This window comes from Vanessa tameamea, chromosome 2 (assembly GCF_037043105.1).
Source record: "Vanessa tameamea isolate UH-Manoa-2023 chromosome 2, ilVanTame1 primary haplotype, whole genome shotgun sequence".
Taxonomy (NCBI): domain Eukaryota; kingdom Metazoa; phylum Arthropoda; class Insecta; order Lepidoptera; family Nymphalidae; genus Vanessa; species Vanessa tameamea.
In genome coordinates this window covers 7,243,932-7,262,428 of record NC_087310.1, presented here as the reverse complement: position 1 = coordinate 7,262,428, position 18,497 = coordinate 7,243,932, and the positions used below count along the sequence as shown (strand labels likewise).

General features: G+C 30.5%; 5 protein-coding genes across 5 annotated transcripts; all 5 read left to right on the top strand.

Annotated features, from left to right (window-relative positions):
- The first annotated feature begins 674 nt into the window (after positions 1-674).
- On the top strand, positions 675-1,514 carry LOC135193469 (34 kDa spicule matrix protein-like). The gene is made up of 2 exons (XM_064216059.1): positions 675-764; positions 1,084-1,514. Exons 1-2 carry the CDS (start codon positions 701-703, stop codon positions 1,398-1,400), a joined length of 381 nt encoding a protein of 126 aa, XP_064072129.1. The 5' UTR covers positions 675-700; the 3' UTR covers positions 1,401-1,514.
- A 2,387-nt stretch (positions 1,515-3,901) lies between these two features.
- On the top strand, positions 3,902-5,514 carry LOC113401388 (RNA-binding protein FUS-like). The gene is made up of 2 exons (XM_026641292.2): positions 3,902-4,144; positions 4,252-5,514. The coding sequence occupies exons 1-2, from the start codon at positions 4,075-4,077 to the stop codon at positions 5,409-5,411; spliced, it is 1,230 nt and encodes a 409-aa protein (XP_026497077.2). The 5' UTR covers positions 3,902-4,074; the 3' UTR covers positions 5,412-5,514.
- Positions 5,515-8,366: 2,852 nt separating this feature from the next.
- LOC113401375 (uncharacterized) lies at positions 8,367-9,523 on the top strand. The gene is made up of 2 exons (XM_026641271.2): positions 8,367-8,441; positions 9,049-9,523. The coding sequence occupies exons 1-2, from the start codon at positions 8,372-8,374 to the stop codon at positions 9,423-9,425; spliced, it is 447 nt and encodes a 148-aa protein (XP_026497056.2). The 5' UTR covers positions 8,367-8,371; the 3' UTR covers positions 9,426-9,523.
- A 2,134-nt stretch (positions 9,524-11,657) lies between these two features.
- LOC113401374 (uncharacterized) lies at positions 11,658-13,004 on the top strand. The gene is made up of 2 exons (XM_026641270.2): positions 11,658-11,729; positions 12,333-13,004. The coding sequence occupies exons 1-2, from the start codon at positions 11,663-11,665 to the stop codon at positions 12,872-12,874; spliced, it is 609 nt and encodes a 202-aa protein (XP_026497055.1). The 5' UTR covers positions 11,658-11,662; the 3' UTR covers positions 12,875-13,004.
- Positions 13,005-16,365: 3,361 nt separating this feature from the next.
- Positions 16,366-17,376, top strand: LOC113401418 (fibroin heavy chain-like). The gene is made up of 2 exons (XM_026641332.2): positions 16,366-16,432; positions 16,607-17,376. Exons 1-2 carry the CDS (start codon positions 16,366-16,368, stop codon positions 17,341-17,343), a joined length of 804 nt encoding a protein of 267 aa, XP_026497117.2. The 3' UTR covers positions 17,344-17,376.
- The last annotated feature ends 1,121 nt before the right edge of the window (positions 17,377-18,497 follow it).

Here is an 18,497-nt window from a genome sequence, read left to right as displayed (position 1 = left end):
TTGTCTAATCAAAAAATAATCTACCCAAACGGCGGACATCATTTCTTACAGACAATCTTTGGTGGAAGAAAATTGTTAAAATAATAAAATATACTTATTCCTCTAAATTTTTAGAGGTTTATAATGTCTTTATAATAGGTAATTTAATAAAAATAAAATTTTCGCTACAATTGAATTGAACGAAAACAAACAGCCAGACCTGAGAAAAATTAGCGAAAGTAACTCAGCGGAATGTTTGTTTTTGTCTTGTCGTATTTTTTTTAATGTATCTAAGGCACATTTTTTTCTGTAAATTTGTTGTCATCATTTTTAACAATCTCTCTTTTTTGCTTATTGTAATGCATTTACATTGTACTAATAACAATGTAACTGATTGTATATAGAAGTCCAATATTTATTTATTATTACTGTTTTTAACAATTTAATAAAATCATTTGTTTGATAATTAATTAAATTTATTAAACGCAAATTACGTCCGCTGGGAGATTAAATCAAATAATCTTTTCCTGAAAGTTAACAAAATCAAATCCGATTAATACAGTACTATTTGTCATTACTTGTATACTCGTATTAAAGTTTAATGACATGATTTGTTTACAGAGCTAATACTCGCGAACACGCTAAGTGAGTGTTGTCGATCATATAAAATAGAGTCCAATCTTTGGTATGGTCACAGTTTTCATTTATCAAGAGTCCAAAAATGGCACGATTTAATATAATTTTCGCCTTAGTTATTGTAGTGTTTTTAACAATTGCTGAAGCAGGTTTGTGTTTATTTAATGTATTTTAGTCAAATTTTGTTGTATATTTTGAGGTTATGAGTTAGTTACTTTTATATTAATCTAAAAAATAAAAGTATAGGTTTCGATTTCACTGAGGTACCCAATTTTTTTGATCTTAATATCATTGCTTTTTACTGGTTATTCTATTCTGCTGTAAAAATAATAATTCACTTATGTTAATAATTATTAATTAATTGAGTAGGTTTTTAATAAAACAAATAGGAATTAGAACTTAACCAAAATTATTTATTTAGTAATATACCTAAACCATTCTCAATTCAATGAAAATTAAAATTTTCAGGATTACGAGAACGTCGTTCACCTCAATTTAGTCAAGCAAGTGCCAGTGCAGCATCGTTTGGAGGTAACAGGTATCCACCGAGACCAGGATTTGGGGGTCCTGTATCAGGTTTTGGGCGCCCTGGACCAGGTTTTGGTAGTGGAAGACCAGGTGGCAACTTTGGAGGTTCCGGATTTGGACATGGTTCCCAAAGAGGATTTGGACAAAATCTACCAGGAAGGCAGGGTGTCAATATTAACATTGCTAAGAGTGTTAGCATCAGCACTGGTGGTCGTGGTACGGCGTTGTCTCAAGCAAGTTCGAATTCAAGAGGCTAGTGATGTGTTTATATTAAGACAATTATACGACATTTCTTTGTTAGGATATTTGTAAGATTTCGATTAAAATATTTTTCTAGATTATACTTGATTTTTATTTTACAGCTTAACTTATCCACTTGAAACATTTAATTGAATTCAATTAATTTATTAAACGTTTCATGAATATATAATAAATATATTTTGACAAACAATATTTTTCACAAATATATTCATCTCCAAATTTATTTATTTGGAGAATAAATGAATAAATATGTTATTATTAATAAAAAAAAACATATAATTGTAGTTTTCTATTAATTCAATGGAAAACACGAGACTGAATTCAAAATAAGTTTTTTTGTTAAATTATAATCAAATATAAATAAAATACCAAATGACTCACGCAGACGCCTAGATACTTTTGCACTAGAAGTGCTTTTAATTAAGTTGGTATAAGTACTTACAAGCCGAGATGGCCCAGTGGTTAGAACGCGTGCATCTTAACCGATGATTTCGGGTTCAAACCCAGGCAGGCACCACTGAATTTTCATGTGCTTAATTTGTGTTTATAATTCATCTCGTGCTCGGTGGTGAAGGAAAACATCGTGAGGAAACCTGGATGTGTCTAATTTCAACTAATTCGCATTGGAGCAGCGTGGAATATGCTTCAAAACCTTCTCCTCAAAGGGAGAGGAGGCCTTTAGCCCAGCAGTGGGAAATTTACAGGCTGCTAATGCAAGTACTTACAAAATGTCGCAGGCAACTAGCTTAATTAGCCATCCAATTGAACGCCCAGCCATTTTACTAAACGGCGCTGTTCAACCAGCGGCCTGAATGACAGTCGGCCAATTCATATATATTGTATTATGATTGAGAATAGAGTATCTGGGGCTAAAATGCTGGCTACCCTGGAGCCTCTACAACATAAATTTCTAAGAAATAACATCACAATTCGACGTGTAAACAACTTAAATATATACATATGTTGATATATTTGTATTTTACTATATTCTAATGAATAATAAAAAAATGTTTTATTTTATTTGCAAAATAATTAGGGTATTTGTTTGTTTCCCTTAAACCTCAAAATCCGTCTCTGATATTATACGTATTGACGTTAAATATACATCTTTTTTTTGATAGATTCAGATAAGTAAAGATGTGAGTGGATAAAGATATATTTAAGGCATAATATTATCTCATAAGGAGGGTATTATGACATATAATATATCACCTACATCCACTCATATGACATATCACCTTTATTCACTCATGTCTCTTAATATATATAAATGAAAATAAAGTTATATAACACCAAGTTTCCGGCTACGCAAAACCAAACACTTTTCTTACGTTGGGTAATCGTTTATTATTGAATATTCTTTATAATATTTGTTATTTAACCTATACTTATACTTATATATTTATTTTTAAAAATAAATAAATAAAATAAATCTTTTAAAAGCAAAGTTTTATTTTTAAATCCTTGTACTAAAACGAATGAAATTTATCATAGTTGAATGCATTGTTCTAAAAGTGTATGCAAAACTTCTGCTCAATTATTTGGATTAAAAGGGCTTATTATTTAATTGCAAGATTTGCCGAATAGTGAGCATTTTTCTAACCTAAATGCAAAATTTATCATCTCTCATTTTTTAATCATAATCACGTTTGTCTATACAAAAAATAAAATTTAAGTGTCCTTAATTTCAAAGTTATAGTTTTTACTTAACGCCTATAAAAACATATTGTACAGTCCTTATAATAATTTTCACGCACAATGATCGGAATTTATATTCAATTGAAAAAGTTTCTTACTACGATTTACGCGGACAGAATTTGTAATATTTTTTCTAATTTTCATTTGTATATAACTTAATTAAAATAACTATTATGTAAATACATGTGTTATATGTCAGAGGAGCAGGATGCCGATGGAATTGATTTGACATTTGGAAGACTATGTGGGCATGAAATGGAGATATTCACAAAATAAAACGTATTTAATATCGTGTAATCACTGTATTAATTGATTCAATAATCGTACACCACAAAAATATCAAAGGATTTCAATAATTAATCTCGATTAAGAGCAAATGGGTTTGCAAGCAAATATCGCATTCGAGTCGCTTGTAAAAACATAACGGCTCGCGTTGCCATGACACTTACAACTCCATTCGGGGTGACCCGCTCTTAAAAGTAAATCAGCCGTCAAACATTATTGCCAACTACTCGATTAATTAATTATCCAAATCAACAACCAAAGTAACCGCGCCCCGTTATATATATTTAATAATAAACATTGTATTGTCATAACTAAATAAATATCTCGGCTTTTTAATAACATACAAAATCCTTTTACACTAAAGTGTACGTGTATATCAACTAGCGTCTAATTCGAACTGATTGCATAAACAATAGCGTAAAATAGATATAGCGTGATGCAATGCTGGAAAGTACCCAATTTATTTTTAAATTAATCAAATTATTATAAAGTGACTTAGTTAGAAATACAAATATATCGTGAATTTTATAAATTGAATGTTATATTTGTTCGTGTTATTATCGTTTTGCTAGCGAAGATCACATCAGAATACTATTCTTAGAAATGTTTTATTATCGCACTTCAATATGACTATATAATGACAAGAATGTTCAATTTTTAATCATAACAAGAAGTTGCGACTACGAAATGGCCAAGTTGATTTTGATATCGGCATTTTGTTTGCTTGCAGTCGCCACGCAGGCTGCTACATATAGAGGTATTATTATTAAAACGCTTTAATTAAAAAAATAATAAGTTTAGTAATCAATACGTTTTTATATTGAGCAACATATATTTAACAAATTTAATTTGCAATTATTTCAGACGCACAATTACCACATAGAGTGGTGAGGTCGCCGCACTATGGAGAACACTTCCACGATAATCAACCACTGTACCCACCACCACCTTTTCCTCCTCAACCACCACCACCACCTTTTATTTACCGAACACACAATTGGAGTGGTGTAGGTCGTAACATTGGTGGTGCTGGTGGAGGTATCTTTAGTGGCGCTGCTGCGTCTGCTCAAAGTGAAATCCCAGCTGCAAACGCAGCATTTTCGTTGGCTGAAGCTGGTGCGGTCCAAGGTCAATTTGAAGCACAATCAGCTGAATCTGATGACAATTCCGGTTCAAATGGCTTCAAAAACTCCGGTCACTATAATTCTAATTCAGAATCAAGTTCTCATAAATTTGGAAGTCATTCAGAAGATTATTCAAAGAGCAAATCAGGCCATAGTGACAATGGGGGGTACTCAGGACTGAATAGTCATATAACACGAGATGAATCATCAGGCTTTTTTGGTCAATCAAAACAAAATACTGCATCAAACAGTCAAGAATTGAACAGAGGCTATGGCCAATCGTCAAGTTTTAATTCAGACAACACTGGAAGTTCTGGAGGTTACGGAGGTGGATATAATAAAAACTTTAAAGAGTCTCTTACTCGATCGGAGTACGTTCAAAATGGCGAGGGAAATCAATATGGATCTCAACAAAGTGGTGTTAATAGAAACCAAAGAAACTTTGACGAAGGAAGTCAATCTCATTCTGGTAGATTAAGTGGCTCACAAGCTCAATCTTCATCTTCTGATAAAAGTGGTCAATATGCTACTTCTCAAGGATCAGCGCAAAGCGGTGCTAAAGGTTATGGATATGGAAATGACAATAGGCGTTCAGAAGTTCGTGGTTATGAAAATCAGGCTTATGGAAGTGGTTCCTTTAAGGCACAACAGTTAAAATCCACAGAAGAATCAGCTGGATATGGCGCTACTGTGGATGGTCAAATGGCTCTGTCTGGTAGTAATAATGGAGCAGGGTATGGGCAACATCAAACTGCTCTTCATGGAGCTCTCGAGCTTGCATCTCAAGGATTACAAGCTGCTAAGAATTCTGAATGCAGTACGTGCCAGAAAAGTACTTACGCACTGAGTAATGCCAAGAGTCACAGTGGTTCAGCAATCGCGCTTTCTATTGGAGGTTAATTAAATTATTACAAAGATGTAAACTTCATTTTATAAATGTAAAGAAATGTTACAAGTCTCTTAATATTCTACATATAGTCAATTAATGTAAGTGTGAATAAAACATTATGAGCTTAAATCTTTTTTTGTTAAGTAATTAAATAATTAATTTGCTGTTTGTTCATATTATTGTTTCATTACTTAAAAATTGAGTTTAATTAAAGAGCATATACGTATTCCTTACGAAACCTTTTTTATAGTATTTATATAAATTACCTCGTTTGTCTAGCGGCTCCTTTATAGGGCTATAAATGCCTAGGTTTAGCCATTAATCGGGCTATTAAAACTATTGGGTTTTATAGTCAAGAAATTATTTGTAGTACATATATCGTCCGTGAAAAGATAAAACATATACAATTATATGACATTTTTTTTTGCAAGAAAATTAAAAATACCTTAATTGTTAGAACTTATTTAATAGTTATATGTGCATCAGTAAGTGTCAGACTATTTAACTTTTCCCTTAACAGATACCAAATAAAATAACATTATAAGAAAGTTCTATATTTTAGTATGAAGTTCAAGAGGTAAGAACGGTTAAAAAATATATGAATTTCTTTTGCATGAAATTCTTTTAATGTTATTAGTAAATAATATAATTCTATAAAAAAAATGTTAATGTTATTGTTAATGCACTTTATTGTACACCACAAAAATAATGTACGAAAATATTAAGACCAAAAAAGAAATAAAACTAAAAATAAAAAATGTAAGAATATTTGATGTGTGTACAACGGGCGGCCTTATGGCTATTTCTTTCAGACAACCCAATCTGAGAGAGATTTTTAAAAACGTAATCTGGGTAGGCGGTGTTGCCCTAAACTTACAATCGAATATTTACACACTAGTACTCATACTTAAAACATATATAACTACTAGCTGTTATCCAAAGCGTTGCTCGCGTAGAATATGCATATATTTACAAATTAACATAAAATATTACTTTAATGGAAGACCTCTTTGTGGTATACATTGGTGTGTATTTAAGCCCTTATGGTAGCATATCCAGAAACGCTTAAATAAGATTAAAAATTAGTTGATACTCATTTTTATATTATATTGCGAGTAACATTTAGAATGTTTACAATTAAAACTTTTGTTTGCCAGTGTTTGTTGTAGACAATACAAACATTTTACTAAATTCCAGACATGATTAAAACGTATTAACGTAACGTTTATATGCTTTACGTATTTTAATTAATAGGTAATGTCAAAATTCGAGAAACTTAAATTCACGTGTCACGTCATGATTAAATAATTATTTTAATTTTATATAGAAATACTGTTAATTTCAATGTAATTTATTTATCTTTGGTAACTTCATAGATTAAATAATTATTTAATATTATTAAGCAACCAATTTGACTCTTCCATTTTATCGAATGGCATACCGTTTTGCATTTCAAATAAAAATATATTTTATATTTAAAAAAAATATCAGTTCATAGATAAAATAGCAATAGTTTTAGTATAGTAGTATTGTATTTAGTATAGTAGTAGCAATAGTTTTAGTATAATAGTTTAGTATAGTAATATTAATAGCTAATAATATAATTTAAAACCAAATAGACGCAAGTAATTTTATTATATGGTGCCTAAAATTATATATAACATATTTCACATATAGTGAATTATACGCTTTTAAATAAAAAAGAATCATTGATGCACTTGGGATTGTTGTAGACGTGGAAGATTGTGAAATGGAAAATTTTATATAAGTTATTATATTAATTCTAGTACAAAAACTAAAACTTTTTTGTTTACGTTACATTGACAGCCTGTAAATTTCCCACTGCTGGGCTAAGGCCTCTTCTCGCTTTGAGGAGAAGATTTGGAGCATATTCCAACACGCTGCTCCAATGCGGGTTAGTGGAATATACATGTGGCAGAATTTCGTTGAGATTAGGCACATGCAGATTTCCTCACGATGTTTTCGTTCACTGCCGAGCACGAGATGAATTATAAACACAAATTAAGCACATGAAAATTCAGTGGTGTTTGCCTGGGTTTGAACCCGAAATCATCGGTTAAGATGCACGCGTTCTAACCACTGGGCCATCTCGACTTTTTTATTATTTTATGTATTTTATTTATTATTTTTATTATCCTAGAGTTTAAATATTTCAAATATTACATATCTGATTGGGCAAAGTGACACAAAACCGACTCTGTTAACTCTACATGGTCTTGTTAAGGCTAAGTGTGACCTAGAGTGTTTTAAGAAACCACTGATTTTCGAAATTGGTGATAAACCACCTAATTTTAAGATTCGTTTTTGCCAATATCCTAAGGATTTTTGCGAAAAATCGAATTATCCAATCATCCAAACACATAATATACATAATTACAGAAACTAGAATATTTTTTGGTAGTTGTACACATTTAGTAAGACTTTACTTAACGTTTGAATTTGAATCGAATCAACAATTGAAGACTTCATCTTACTGAGCTTGCAGTCACAAGTATGTTAGTTTCATAATAAGTCAAACCTCTTAACATTGAAGTTGCAGGACTTAACAAGATTGTTAGTTAAATTTATGGATCATGCTCCTCTATCAGTTTTTATAAACAGGTGTCGTGTCTCTTGATTAATTAATTGTAAGCTCCATAAAACTTTCTTACACTTTTAAATTTTTTATATTGGTTTTCTTAAATAAATAACATATTACAAATAATTAGTTGCATTATCGCAGAACTTCGACTTTGGAGAATTTCTAGATACCTAGGGTTATTTCCCACTTGTATTATCAAATATTACGTAAAGAAATGTATGGAAACAGACAAGTTACATTAATTCGCACATCGTTTAAATTGACATAATAAATTATCACACATTTGTGATGGTTACGTTTCTAAGTGTTTGTACTGAGTTGGTATGAATATAAAATGTAACATATGAAGTTTTTAATCATAGTGCCAAAATGCTTCGACTTGGTTTCGTCCTGTTTATGATCGTTTTCGTTAGTCATTGTTCATCGCTTAGTTTGAATCGTAAGTATTGACATATTTACGTATTATGTTGAGGTATACAAAAAGCTTTTTTTATTCCACATATTTTGTATGTGTTACATAACGGTTTAGTTCAAAAGATTGTGATTGCTCCTTTGTGAATTGGACCAGTGTTGTATATTTCCTTTTATATTTAGTTTCCGATTAACCATTAATTTTTTTAACATAAAAGGTTTTAAAGTTTTAGTGGGTGTTTGGTTTAACGCCGTTTTCTCTGTTTTTGTCATCATTGATTTAACAATCAAAAAAAGCAGATACATTATTATTTAACTAATCATCCCCAAAAGTTTGTTTTTATTTATAATTTAAAATCATACCTAGGAGAAACTCTTAAATGTGGAAATAATTGTAGTCATTGAGTTTATATTGTGTAAACATGTGTCTATGCAAAAAAAAGTTTTGATTCCATTCTATTTTATATATGTTCAATTCACAGACATAAGTGACAAGTAGGCCCTGAAAAAATGATTACTTAGCAAGCCAAGAAGTATCTGTGAGATGAGAGAGATATAGATTCCAACAAAGAAATTAATAAAATTAATATATTTGGTTTCCTGAAATTCTAACTATTTCTTTAATAACATTGCAGATGGCAAACTAATAGAGAGATTGAAAAGATCGCCATATTACTGTGATCCAGCGCCAGCTCCGCCTCAACCACCGCCACCTCATCAACCTTATTGGCCACCACCACCGCCACCTCCACCACCACCGCCACCTGTACCGCGACTGTACTGGCCACCTCCGCCACCACCACCGCCACCGCCATTCGGGCATCATCACCACCACCGTCACTACGAACCGAGTGGTCCAGAAGGACCCTCGTACCAACAATACACCGACGGACAAAATGAATCCCCTAAAGAACCTTGTGATACTTGTCAAGGAAAAAATTCAGCGGTCAGCAATGCAAAAAGTGTCAGCGGAGACGCTATAGCCATCTCAATTTCAAGAACAAAAGCATAAATAGAACACTTTTGTCAAGGGACATGAAACGTGTTTCGAAAAGTTATATAATATTAAGATAGTGCAATTTCAAATAAAACACTTTTAAAAAGTTATTGAATTACATTTATTTGATTGGTAGTAACCGATAATGTAATTTATTTACAATAAAACAATATGCATAAATATTTACACAAATGTACTTTTTTATACTAAATTCGGTACAGGCCATAAAGTTATGGAAAGCCCTTCTAAAAAACATAAAAAATCTAAAACAATTTCTATGTTTAAAAAATCTATTCAAAATGATTAACTCAATATTAAATCTCAGTCTATTCAATATATCAATTATTAGGTAAGTATTTAAGTTAAAATTAAATCTAATTTTAAATAAAAATATTTAATTATATATACCTACACCAAAATTTGTGTATGAATCCTTTTGACAATAATTGCCAAAATTCAGTAGTAGTTACAATTTTGTATTTCAAATAAAAAGTTTCATATTCATAAACTAGCCAAAAGAAAGTATTAATTATGCAGTTCTATGGTCATTTCTCCACAAAGTTTGCATGTTTAAATATTGAAATATTATTCTAAAGTATAATACTATCATTTATTTGCATGTTTAGAACGCTAAGCAAATAGCAATAAAATGTTTTTAAAATTCGCACTCGAAAATGAACTTTATTAGCGTCACTTCGGTGATAATAACTTTGTTAACAAACACGTAAATTAAATTAAATCTTTCCTGTTGTCAACAATAATTTAATGGCACAGTTTTATTACAAATGTGCTAAAATAAAACACCGTTAGAATTTCTATATTTTAAGTTTTATTATATTAATACAATCGACCTCAATGGCCAGATCCTAGATTTTTTAATATTTATGTGACGATAATGAACTTAGAAAATGTTTGCTTTAATCATCTGTCGTTGCAAATAGTTTCTAACTTTATCCTGAGTTATGATGCATTTTTATACTTATCATATTCAATATGAATAAGCGATGTGATATCGTATTCCTACGACAAAATTAAAATATTCGTCCGTAATTTAGATTTTGAAAATAAATTATTATTTTCGGTTTTAAGCTTGTTAGTATTGACACTAAATAAGGTTTTTTTTCATTATTTATTTTGAAAGATTTACTTACTAAATTCAGGGCTTGCTTCCTCATTCCAAAATTCGTCGCATTTGTGTTCGGGGATACTAAAAGTGTTATAGGTATTTAATAAGTTTTTATTTTCGAGTATTTGGTACGAACAAAGTTTACGTAAGTTTGTGTGTAGTTTCAATCTGTATTTGTTCACACATCTCATTCGTGGCATCTATAATTTCTTCTATTAAAGCAGAATATATTTTTGACATTTTTTATTTGAAAAATAATAATAATTAGATGTTCTTATTAACAATAATATTAATTTAAATATATGAGGGATAACGGCAATGGGCTTATAATTTTTTTCCTGAGGGCTCAAGGAATCCATAACCAGTCTATTGTTTTTGAGTTTTAAATTTAAACATAAGCATAACAACAACTATTGACCACGGTACCCATTCAGTCTTACAAATATTCATCATAAGCGGCTAACGTAGCCCATCAATGACGATAATACAAAGACAATTAATAAACGTCAAGAAATATTTTTTTATCGGTATCTATAAATATAATCCGTTGTAATAATCATTATACATTTGTAGGAGTTCATTGAACTATCTATTGATTCCTTATTTAGTTGTTGAAAAAATCCTATAAAATTCAATTAAATTGGTATTCCGCTAGCGATCAATCCGGACATTTATTATCTGTTCTCTATTTTATTAGGATAGATGTTTCCCGCACTGAATACTATTCGACTAAATTACGAAACTACCGGTTTATCAATTATATAGCTGTTTATGGTACAAGCTCTCAATACTTTGGTAAATATTGACTGATATTTTGATAGGTAATTTATAAACCATTAATTATAAGATGTTGAAAGATATAATTATACAGGTTGTTTTACTTCAGTAATATTTTTTTTAACTAATAACTTTTTGTGGTTATAGGTATTATGTATGCAAAATGAATGAAGCGTATTATTTCCTTATGCCATATAAGGTATTAAAATCGGAACATTATTATCAAAATACTTCCGTGGGAAATTCTAATAAGGCTCTCAATGTCTCAAACGTGGGAGTCGACCTCGTGGCATAACGTATAAAAGTTATTTTACGTGCAAATATTAACATACTCTACACTGTATTCAAAATGGCAAAGTTTTCGTACTTGGTCTATTTCATCGCCATTGCTGTGGGAAGTTCTGTATTCGCTGAAGGTAGTAATTTAGCTTCATTTATCGCTTTAATCTATAAGGCACCTCCGATCGAATATTATCTGTACCGTTAGGTAATGAACGGAATATCGGTCACGATTTTATAAATATAATGCCGAATGCTATATTCGCAAACTTTTAATCAAATTTTACTTCCATACATTTATCAGCTTAACATACTTACATGATTAAATGAGAACTCATAAAATACCAATTAACTATAATTTTAAAATTTATTAAAAAATTAGACATTGCATCAACTCATAAACGTATTCTTAATAGTGTCTGAATATGCATCTATGTCGTGTAGTATATATACCTTTGTGTATGTAGAATGTTCAGTACTCCGGAAATTTCTTTTAATACTCAATATTTTTAAAATGGCAAGTTTACGATAGCTTCTTTGTGAACAATAAATTCATTGTTTACTTATATAAATTGTATTGTATTTTATATATTATATTTGTGAATCACTTAATTAGAATTATTAAAATTTCACACATACACTTTTTTTTTCGCTTATAGCAATAGATTTTCTCTTTATAAATATAATTTGTACAATACAAAATAGGTAAGATTAAATGTTTATATTTTCTATAATTACAGATAACGGTGACGTAAATAATAGAAAACCACGACATTTAGTCAAGAACAAATTATGCTTTAAATACGGAATATGTGGTGGCGGTGGTTATCAGGGTGGTCATGGTTTCCAGGGTGGCCATGGATTTCAGGGTGGTCATGGATACCAGGGTGGTTACGGTGGTCATGATGGAGGCTACGGTGGATATCAGGGTGGCTACCCATACCCACCCATCAATATTGGAATCAGTCAATCTCAGTCCTCAACAAGCGCAGGTGGTGGAGGGTACGGTAGCGAAACTTACCCAAACAACTACCAATATAACAACGGTTACCCGTACAACGGAAATGCTTATTATGGCGGTTACAATGGTAACAAAAGGCCTGGTTATTTTGGTAATGGCTATGGATCATATAATAACCAGTTTAATGGGAACTATTATAGTGGTCAAGGAGGGTATGGATTCCAGAGGCCTTTTGGTTTTAACGATGACGATAATCATGAAGATAACAAGCCGATTGATGAGGAATACGATGGTGATTATGGGAGATCGAATAAAAACTAAGTCCAATAACTAGTTATTTAATCTGTGATATTAAAATTATACCTACGTTTTTTAAGAACTTACAATAATGGAACAAAGTGTACGTAAATTATAAAAATGTATGACGTTTCTATAAAAATAAACATAAAAATCTATTAATTGTTTTACTTTTTAGAACATTAAATAATAATATATGCAAAGTAGTCATACTATATACCTTCCTAACAGAATTTCATCAAACACGATGTTCTTTGTGTCAATTGAAGTGGAGATATTTTGGTACATAATTTGAACTCAGGAGTTGTCTTTAAAGCCACGAAACCAACTTTTTATTAAATTATCAAGATTTTTCGTACTATTGCTAAAAATGTAACTAGTGTCAAATAAAAGGTGATGAATAAACTAAATTATTGTTTAGATATTTTAAAGGTCTTTTTAATTCAATATACAACTTCAATTTTTATAGAAAATTTTAATAAAATTAAATTATAGATTGATTAAATAAATATACATTTATAATATTAAATATGACTAATTATTATTTCCTACGTTATACTGAATCAAGAAGTATTTCAGTAAACTTAACTTTAACAATAATAAATTAAAGTTATAAAAGAAATTAAAAGAAAACTACAAGGTTCTTATCTAACAATAATTTGGGTATTCTTATCCTTCTATTTAACGCTACATTTTTAATGAAAATAGAAGTATTTTTGAAAATGTTATAAAAAGTTACATTTAAAATATTTTTATAAAAATATATCTCTATATATCTCCAGATAGCTCAGATTTTTGTAGAAATTAATCGGGGTATTATTATAATAAGGTAAACTTTCGCCGGCGGTTTTTCCGAACCGATACGACTTGGGAACCTTCAAGAAAAGAGCGTACTCCTTCCTTAAACGCCGGCAACGCACCTGCAAGCCCCCCCGGTGTTGCAGGTGTCCATGGGCGGCAGTAGTCACTTTGAGCCTTCTGCTCATTTGCCACCTATCACATAAAAAAAGCCACCAATCATATAAAACGTAACGTTATAATACTATATATATTGCTAAGTTTCACAATTACACTAATTATACGTGCAATGTTAGATTCACTTTGTGGTAGAGTCCAAACATCGGTATTTTTGTCTTTGTGTTTGGTAATATGATTTTATAGTGAAAAAGTTTATAATTATTTATTAATCTTCAAAATACGTAAGAACGCTAACAACCTTTGTTCTATGATATTATGTCTTCATGTAAACAGCGTCTTCGGCCTGGTCAGCAAGGGACACAACATTCAGCATAGCGCATTTTGCAGACCCAGTTAAAACACTTGGCTCTGAATTATGATATGCCTTAGCTAGGGTCGTTACCCTAAAGTACCTTAAAGAAGTGCCTTAATCCTACTTCTACTAGCTCATGATAGACTTTGATCATGTTTTAAAACAAAGTGTTTAATTGTTTATAATATACTTAGTCATTACTAAAAAATATTATATTGATTGAGAAGGAGGTACGTGGTATTCATCGGACCTCCAACGAGGACTTTTTAAAATATTTTCATCGGTTTATTCACCTTTACTAATTAAATACAACAACATAAATACGATATAATTATAAATAAAACTTAAGAGTTTTATGACTTAATTTATGTACGGCTATAGTTAATTATAACCTTTCAAATAGTCGTTAGACTGTGAATTCCATGTTTTTATAATCAATTTATGTTGTATATTATAACCGACAATTAGATATACCTTGTGATATTTTAAGGTTTTATCTTAACTCTAACCTGACTCATAAACCTTTGTCTCAAGTAGGTATTTTGTTATTTTTGTCGCGTCCGACGTGGGTGGGTACGACGAGTTTTATTTGACGTCGGTAGAGCAAACGTTACTTTACTTACATTTACTCGGTAGTAGGGCTCTGTGAAACGCCGTCTGGATATGTACCACCCGCTCATCATATATTCTACCACCAAACAGGAAAATATGTACTATTATTTTTATCCGGTTTGAAGAGTGAGTGAGCCAGTATAACTAAAGGAACAAGGGATATTACATCTTAGTTCAAAGGTTGATATGTTTAATGTTTCTGACTGTACCAATATCTATTAGCAGCGGTGACCACTTACCATCAGGTAGCCCATTTGCCAATCCGTCTATCAATTTGACGTAAAAATGCGTAGGATCAGATAACTTAGAAATAAGTAAAATCTTAAGCTATAAATTAAATTATTAATTTTGGATGTCATAACATGACAATTATGTTCGAAATACAATGATATACAAAACAATCCGAATTAGTTATTTTTAACTTTTAAGTGTCCTTTTAAATTTATTTAAAAAATATTTTATGTTATCGATTCATTTTGCTGTGTTATACTATTTTCAATTTAAAAAATATGTAAGTATACCAAAGTTGCCTCAACGAGAAAAAAGCGCTCAAGAAGTTTAGTTATTGAGAGAATGTTAAAATTATAAAATCCCTCTGCCTTTTCATCTACCTGCTATTGCCTGGCTATATTACGCCGAAATCAAATGTCGAATTTAAATAAAATTCCTTATAGTGATAGCCTAAGTATCGTAAATGTGTCTGGGGCACATTTTAGGTATATGGACAATGACAATGGTCTCAAGTTATACAAGTAAACCAAAATGTACATCTCCGTTTCCTATTGAAATATAAAATATAGCAAGAACTGATCTAATAACATATTAAATACTAATGTTATTGTTATAGTTTCATAAGCTTTTGCTGAAGAACCCGGTTAATAATAATTAAAATAAAACAATAATTAAACGAATAAGATCAAATTCATGAAATAACTATCGCCCTAACTCTAAAATAAATGTTGCATGGATATTAGTTCAATATTTGTAATTGATCGTCTATCATACATAGTATTTCATAATTTAAATTACATTCCCAAAAATGATATTAAAGATGTTTATAGACCTTATGTTTTCATATATGAACCATTATAAGCAGTTGAAAATATTCTAATAAATATTTTATTATATCCTTTTGAAAACTATTTTTTTTTTGTTATCATACTATAATATTGATATTGATAATATCGTAACCTATTTATAGTGTATATAATTTAAGTATACATATATACTTACTCTATTTAAAATCTAACACCGAAAAAATATACGTTTCTCTAATTACAGCTTTACGTAATTAAGAGTATTTTTATAAACCTAAACTAGATCAACCAGTTATTTTTAAAATGAAATCAGAATTATGAATAAAACTCGTCATTTGAGATCCTCTTTTACATATTAATTAGCGATTTTTGTGCATATTTGAAATTTATAGCATCACTCCACTGGGATCCATCAGGTTTACCGTAAGAATCGAGATGAATTTATGAGTGTCAATGGCTTTTGGGTGTATTTTGTGACCCACTGGTCGAAGTGGGGGATATTATCTTCCTAGTATATAAGCTCGGAGAAATGATTCACAAGTATCCATTACATCGACGAAAGGTCTAATCAAATATATGAAAATATATTAATCAAAATGAACGCTAAGATTATTGTAGTATTATCTGTGCTCGCAGTTAGCAAGGCGGCGCCTGCTCCATATGGTAAGTTGATATAACGTGACAATGAACTTGAATATTTAACCAATTGAATTAACCTCAAATATACAAAATATATAATTACTTAAAGGCATATACATATATATATATAATAATTATTATAATTTTTTTTTTGCTTTGGTACTGTGATTCATAAAATTTTTCAATTTATTTTTTTAGGTGAAAATTTACCAGGGCTCATTTGGCGTGTTGCTCGAGCCCCAAATGTTGCCTTCGGATTTGGCAGTGGTTTCAGCAGTAACATTGGTGGCATCAGTCATTCCTCAAGCATTGGATCGTCGTTCCGAAGCGGTGATGCCAGCGCATACGGTGCTGGTATTGGATCCTCAGATGGCAATACTTTTGCTAAAGGCGTTGGTTATGCACATGCTTCACCATATTCACACTTTGGATTACAACAGCCTCACGCTCCCGTTTATAACAACGCATTTGCAAGACCCTACGGTTCTGCTGTATCATCAGCACAAAACTTTGGAAACTTTGGCTCAGCAGCGTCTTCTTCTCAGTCCCAAAACGGGTTTGGCTCGGCGGTCTCCGCAGTTCAGAACAACGGCGTAGGTCCCTACCAATCAGCTGTTTCTTCTGCACAAAACTTGCGAGGCTATGGATCTTCTGTATCTAGCGCTAGCTCAAATGGTTTAGATTTTGGAACAGCTGTTTCCTCCGCTGAAAACAACGGAGGATACGGATCAGCTATTTCGATGGCACAGAATCATGGCCTTAATAACTTTGGTTCAGCAATTTCTGCAGCCCAGAACATTGGAGGCTATAGATCGAGCACAGCACAAACTATTCAGCAGCAAGGTGGTTCTCTTCGTCACAGTGGAGCCACTAGCATCAATGGGCCTGGACTTCAAACGGCACAGTCTCACGCCATTAATAACGGTTATTATTAATTAGGGTTTAAAAATAAAATTATGTAAAAAAGACGTTGAGAAGACTGCTTGCCACTTTTCTTAATGTCTTTGGTAGAAACATTTTATATATTAAATAGAACTAATTAAATGAATAGTAAAAAGTTTTCTTTTGTTTTATTTTGTTATTAAAATATAAATTGTAAAACATCGCCATATTTGAAATAACTTTAGTAGTGACTTTACCAAACATATACTTATAACAATATAAAAGACAAGTATAATAATTTAATAAGTTTAGTATACTATCACTAAAGAAAAAATAATTCTGCATGTTTCAAAAATTTAATATATTATGTATAAATTCATAAGTTAATTGTATAAACGGAATATTTAATATTTTTCAAATTGAAGAAGATACGAATCCAAAAACAAACTATATTCATAAGCAGTGGCGACTTGGTTAATATTTCTTAATATTTTTAATAACATAAACAATATATTTGTTTTTACAATACACAATAATTCTTTAGTTAGTTATTTGTAGATCTGTACCCATAAGCGAATATATTTATTTAAAATATTTCTTTGACGAGTGGTATATGTACGCGTGAGTTTATTTTAGCACCAACCCATCTCTTAAACGCAAAGGAACGATGATGATCCGCATAGGCACATACATATATTTGCAATATATGATCAATTTCTTTTTGCAACGTTTATATGATTTCTATCACGCACCACAAAAGTTAAAAATATAAATCTATCCATCTACAATAGGTATCTAAAATTAAATAAATAGCACAATATTTTATTGTATTATATATATTTATATTTCCTTAAAACAAATACAATTTCATTAATATAAATATAACATTCAAAAATCAAATTTTGTAACTAAGGATAACAGTAAATTTCAAAAATAATTTGCACAATATTTGATAAAACAAAATAATGTTATTTTAAATTATTATTTTTTATTTATTTTATTATCAAATTTATATAAAAAAAAAATCACTGATTGTTGCACTTGCCTATGTATATGTATGTTTATTAACTGTATTGATGATTATAAGAGTATTGAGATATAAACTGATACATATAAACTTCACGTAGGTCGAAAGCAAGACATATACAAAGTTTAAACTTAATCGGATAAAAGTCAAAAACTACGATATTTTTAGTTCCATAATTAT

What these genes read in the sequence shown, in the direction of transcription:
- LOC135193469 (XM_064216059.1), top strand. Translation starts at nt 701, where the DNA reads ATGGCACGATTTAATATAATTTTCGCCTTAGTTATTGTAGTGTTTTTA. An exon ending in TTTAACAATTGCTGAAGCAG is followed by an intron (nt 765 to 1,083) that starts GTTTGTGTTTAT and finishes TAAAATTTTCAG; the next exon opens with GATTACGAGAACGTCGTTCA.
- LOC113401388 (XM_026641292.2), top strand. Translation starts at nt 4,075, where the DNA reads ATGGCCAAGTTGATTTTGATATCGGCATTTTGTTTGCTTGCAGTCGCC. An exon ending in GCAGGCTGCTACATATAGAG is followed by an intron (nt 4,145 to 4,251) that starts GTATTATTATTA and finishes CAATTATTTCAG; the next exon opens with ACGCACAATTACCACATAGA.
- LOC113401375 (XM_026641271.2), top strand. Translation starts at nt 8,372, where the DNA reads ATGCTTCGACTTGGTTTCGTCCTGTTTATGATCGTTTTCGTTAGTCAT. An exon ending in TTCATCGCTTAGTTTGAATC is followed by an intron (nt 8,442 to 9,048) that starts GTAAGTATTGAC and finishes ATAACATTGCAG; the next exon opens with ATGGCAAACTAATAGAGAGA.
- LOC113401374 (XM_026641270.2), top strand. Translation starts at nt 11,663, where the DNA reads ATGGCAAAGTTTTCGTACTTGGTCTATTTCATCGCCATTGCTGTGGGA. An exon ending in AAGTTCTGTATTCGCTGAAG is followed by an intron (nt 11,730 to 12,332) that starts GTAGTAATTTAG and finishes CTATAATTACAG; the next exon opens with ATAACGGTGACGTAAATAAT.
- LOC113401418 (XM_026641332.2), top strand. Translation starts at nt 16,366, where the DNA reads ATGAACGCTAAGATTATTGTAGTATTATCTGTGCTCGCAGTTAGCAAG. An exon ending in GGCGGCGCCTGCTCCATATG is followed by an intron (nt 16,433 to 16,606) that starts GTAAGTTGATAT and finishes TTATTTTTTTAG; the next exon opens with GTGAAAATTTACCAGGGCTC.